The 5,039-nt window shown below is 30.1% G+C and overlaps 1 protein-coding gene across 2 annotated transcripts; it reads left to right on the top strand.

Moving 5' to 3' along the window:
- The first annotated feature begins 466 nt into the window (after positions 1 to 466).
- Positions 467 to 3,677, top strand: LOC139848405 (B3 domain-containing protein REM10-like). 2 transcript variants are annotated; one of them, XM_071838140.1, is made up of 4 exons: positions 467 to 650; positions 736 to 1,000; positions 1,103 to 1,299; positions 2,976 to 3,677. In XM_071838140.1, exons 1-4 carry the CDS (start codon positions 567 to 569, stop codon positions 3,474 to 3,476), a joined length of 1,047 nt encoding a protein of 348 aa, XP_071694241.1. In that variant the 5' UTR covers positions 467 to 566; the 3' UTR covers positions 3,477 to 3,677. The 2 variants fall into 2 exon arrangements, with proteins under 2 accessions (XP_071694241.1, XP_071694240.1); XM_071838139.1 differs by having other exon boundaries at positions 736 to 1,006; positions 2,976 to 3,676.
- The last annotated feature ends 1,362 nt before the right edge of the window (positions 3,678 to 5,039 follow it).

Below are 5,039 nucleotides of genomic sequence, written 5' to 3'. Positions count from 1 at the left end.
TTATATGTGTGAAACTCCTGATTTCAGCTCCAATTAATTGAAAATTATAAGTGTTCGAACAAACATATGTTCGATCACAGTGTACTATGGTCGAACAGTGTAATCGAACAACAATGTGTTCGAATACAATGTACTTTGTTCGAGTCCAGTGTATTTTTTTAAGACACGTCGACATTTATTGAATTCGAACGCCTATAACTATGTTCGACCGGATTTATGTTCGAATAATCAGTGTATCAGCGCAAAATTTAATAAAAGAAATGTATATCGTTATATATATATATATATATATATATATATATATATATATATATATATATATATATTTTTTTTTTTTTTTTTTTTTTTTTTTTTTAGTTTTGGTGTATTCAAGCTAATTTCCCAAAAGTTTATATATTTATGCATTGCAAGTCCATATCTATAAGGCCCGTTCTCTCTATCATTAGCCCATTAGGTTTGTGTTGGATACTCTATTTATGCTTGTAATATGCCACGGCTGGGATTTCATTGATTTATATCGATACACTCCTGTCTTCCTCTCTTGCTATTGTCACAATCTAATGTGAATGGCAATTAGTAGTAAATTGGAGCCAAAAGAAGATTGTCCGTCCTTCTACAAAGTCATTCGTTACCCCTCTGCCCCTCATTTGGTATTCACCTTTTTTTTTATCCATGTATGTATGTATGTATCTAATGTATATATGTATGTATGTGACGATGAATTTTGTTTTGCAGAAATTGCCAATTGCTTTTGTGAGAAGTTATTTGGAAAAGATACCTGAAAATCCAGTAGTCAAGACTGCAACAGGGGAACATTCATGGAAGTTGAAGCTTATAAAAAGTGATGAAGATTACTATTTTGGCCATGGATGGGATTTAATTGTTAAAGATGCCAAATTGGGTATCAAGGATATTGTTGTCTTTTGGTTAATTGATCCCAACACTTTTCAAGTCTTATTTCTTGATGCAAATGGATGTGAAAAAGATCTTACATTTAAATGTAAAAGTAAAGCTGGGTATCTCTTTATTTCTCTGTATTTATAGGTTATACATACATCTATGTATTAATTACTAATTGAATGATGTTTTTTTGATCTTGCAGATGAAGATGATGTTGATCTTAATTTAGATGATGATGATGATGATGATGATGATGATGATGATGATGATGATGATGATGATGATGATGATGATGAGAATGAGAATGAGAATGAGAATGATGATGATGATGAGAATGAGAATGAGATGGATCTTTGCTTTGAAAAGATCATATCTTACAAAACTCACAAATATCATTTGGTAACATTTTTTTTTTTCATTCAGTATTTGACTTCCAAATTAGGTGAATCATTCATATTTGACTTCCAAATTAGGTGAATCACCCATAATCTTAAAAAACGAATAATGATGTCAAAATTTGGAGTAACTTCTTGTAAAGTTAATCAATTCAAGGTGCCATTAACATTCAGATTAACATAAAATTTATTTAATGTTTTTACACAATTCACAGCTTTCTTTCTTTTATAACTTTCTGGTTGAAAAAAATTGTTAATAAAGTTGTAATGTCACGTCACCCACGAACTTTAGATGAATTATTCAATATTCAATATTCAATTCAATTATTCAATTATTCAAATATTCAATATTCAATATTCAATATTCAATATTCAATGGTATTACATTAATTTATGTAAAATAGTACCACACCTCGATAAAGCCATTTGTCCTACATACAGATGTACAACTACTAGCTACTCCGTATTATTCTTAGCATTGTCGTTGTCGTTTACTACTGTAAAACATGGAAAAACGGGATGCTTTGCATTTGGGTTTAAGTGTTTTTAGTAAAGGTTAATAATAAATCGAATATTAAAATTGATGATCCACTATATTTATCCCATGATAGGTTACAGTACAATCCATCAATATAAATATAAAGTATCAATTTCAATGTTAGATTTTTCAGCACTTTTAGTGACATATGGTTCAGGTTACTCTTGTGGGAAGAAAAGTTGTAGAATTACTATTGTGATGTGGTAATGTTTGATAAATAAGGGTTGTTATAGTGGAAATTGTTAAAAACGGTTATAAAATTATGTGTTAAAAATGTGATTGATAATTGAGTTAAAGGAGGGAAAAATTAAAAGTTATAAGCACCATTCAAACAAAATCAGAAACCTTGTTTGTGCTTGTCTTGAATTTATACCCACGCTTGAAAAAACGCCCTAAAAACGTTTCACAATAAGCATTGTGGGCGTTTTTAAGCTGCCATAGATGCCCACGCTCATATTTGTTGCATAGCGATTGGTTTTAAGAGCATTACCTCCATGTGATATGTGTCATACCAGACTCTTTCATTTTATTTACTTGTACTTTATATATATATACTTATACTTATATAATATATATATATACTTATATATATATATATATATATATATATATATATATATATATATATATATATATATATATATATATATATATATATATACATATACATATATATTAATATTATTATTACTTTTTTTTTTTTTTTTTTTTTGACGACCCTATCATGTGAGTCAGCATCAAACGTCGATTTATTGGCGACTTGACTATCACATAAGGGCTAAATTGAACTTCATGCTTGATTTAAAACCCATGAAAATCTGATTCTACCATTTTCATGGCGTCTCTTTTTTTATTACCTTTTATCACGTTTTTATTTATTTATTCTTTTTTATTTAAATTATTCTTTTTTTATTTAAATTATTCTTTTTATCTCTCGAATAGAGAGAGGGAGGACTTTCTCTACTCTTGTGAGTGTTTCACTCGGGGTGAAGAAATGATTTCTCTTTATTCTAGGATGGAGGTAGGATTGTCTACGTCTCACCTCCCCATACCTCACATATGTGGGATTGGGTCTGTTGTTGTTGTTGTTGTTGTTGTAGTATTCTATAATTTTATTTATTTATTTATTTTGTGTTCTGCAGTTGTTGCCTAAGAAATTTGTGAGGGCTGCAGAACTAGAAAACAAAAGGAGCATAAAGTTGAAGAACCAACAAGGAAATGAATGGACACTGGGGATAACGGTCGAACGATACGCGAGTGTGAAGTACTTTTTATCAGCATGTTGGTCGAATTTTCGAAGGTATAACCAGTTAATGGATGGTGACAAATGCTTATTTAAGTTCAACAAGGACGAAGGTGTGTTGCATCTATATCAAGTAATCAAGAACAAAAGACCGGTAGTAGTCAACCAAGAAAATTCGATAGATAAGGCGAACGAAATTAAGCGAAGACGAATATTTGATGGTGTGAAAGTTAAGACGGAATATGAGTCTGGTTATGAGGTTGAAGCAGAGAAAAGAAACAAGGGAAGGGTGCAAATGAAGCAATCTAATGGCGATGGTAGTGCAACTGTTAAGATTGAAGATGAATCAGTGCCAGTTAATGATAAATGGGTTATGAGTAAGCATGTTGTTTTCTTTTAATTTAGAACATGAACATGTTTTATAGTGATGGTCGTATGCATGGCCAATGGCCAGAGACAATGTTCAAAGTAAATAGATGGTATTTGTATGGTATTTGTTTATTGATTCATGTTTTCTTAAAGGTTAAAGGTACAAATAGGTAATATATTTTAATTTTTGTTTTATTATAAGTTATATAACTCAACAAATACCATTGTAGATCATAAACTTTTAAATCGTGTATATCTATGTATACTAAATGTTACCGGTTACCAATTGGACCGATTAAATTAATTATGTGACATTTTTTTATTTTTCTTTAAAAACGACAGATGTGCGGCGTACAGTCATTTTTATTTTCAACGCCGGTGCTGAGTAATTCGGCGAAGGTGAGTTCCGCGCGCACGATTAGTGTGTAAAGTTTTACATTTATTTTTGGTGAGACCTAAATTATACCTACCTTCTTTATAGAGTAAATAGGGCTAGTATGATCTAGGGTTTCTTTCTTAAAGACGGCCGAGTTTGAAACGAAACTTATTTAGAAAAATTAGTGTTTATTACTGTTTTAATAATGGTTTGGTAGATGATTTTTATATTAAACTAAATTAAAGATAAAATGCAGAAAAATAGAGGTCGAAGGTGACTACGGTACTTGAAAGTTTAAACAGTGTTTATTATGAATGTAAGTTGCATTCCGGATTGTATTAATTTGTTTCGAGAAAGATACACTGTCACTTTATTCTTTATAATATATTTTTACATATTAATTGATTTACAAATAACTTAAACTCAAGCATAAATAAATAATGTGACACTTTGATAAAATTATAGGGTTTATTATAATGAGAGTATCCTTAGTATAATAACATGAATCAACCCAACAACTACCCTCGAATCTTAATTCTCTTATGGAAGCTCCGGCGAGAGTGTAACAAGAAATATTATATCTGTTGACGACATCAATCAGAAATAAAAAATATTATTCATACCTAATTAAGTTGGTAATGATTAATTAGACAGTTGAGGATGATTTTCGACTATGAATAAAGTGATAGATACTCGTCATTTAAATTTAACACAAGTGTTAGTGACTACTGTTATATAAAAAAATATTAGATTTCAAATATTAAATGATGAATTTTATAAGTTGACTGAAAACGACATCAGTTGTGTATCAATACAATTATAAAAGATCAGAATTCCATAATATTATACTTTACTAGCTGACTGAACCCCTGCGTGTCAAGTGATTTGTTGAAAGAGTACTGCTATGTTATTTAGTTTCATAGATCATAAATATCCCGGATTTCTCCTACGTGATATTTATCGTAATTTTTGAAAACACCATTATGTCGAATCGTATTGTTGAGTCCCCCTGCATAATTAAGGATTTAATTATGACAAAATATGATTATGAAGACTAGTTGTTATGTGCATGCCAGCATAAGTTTGCTTATTTATTTCTAAGTATAGGAACAACAATGAATGATGTGTCTGAGTGAGTTGGTATGTTGCCTTCACTATCAGTACAAAATAGTTAAAGATTCAAAGATTCTTCACAACCAGCATAGGATGTATGCTGAA

This window comes from Rutidosis leptorrhynchoides, chromosome 5, assembly GCF_046630445.1.
Source record: "Rutidosis leptorrhynchoides isolate AG116_Rl617_1_P2 chromosome 5, CSIRO_AGI_Rlap_v1, whole genome shotgun sequence".
Lineage (NCBI taxonomy): Eukaryota > Viridiplantae > Streptophyta > Magnoliopsida > Asterales > Asteraceae > Rutidosis > Rutidosis leptorrhynchoides.
Note: the sequence above shows the minus strand (reverse complement) of the source record. Positions and strands in the feature narration are given on the sequence as shown.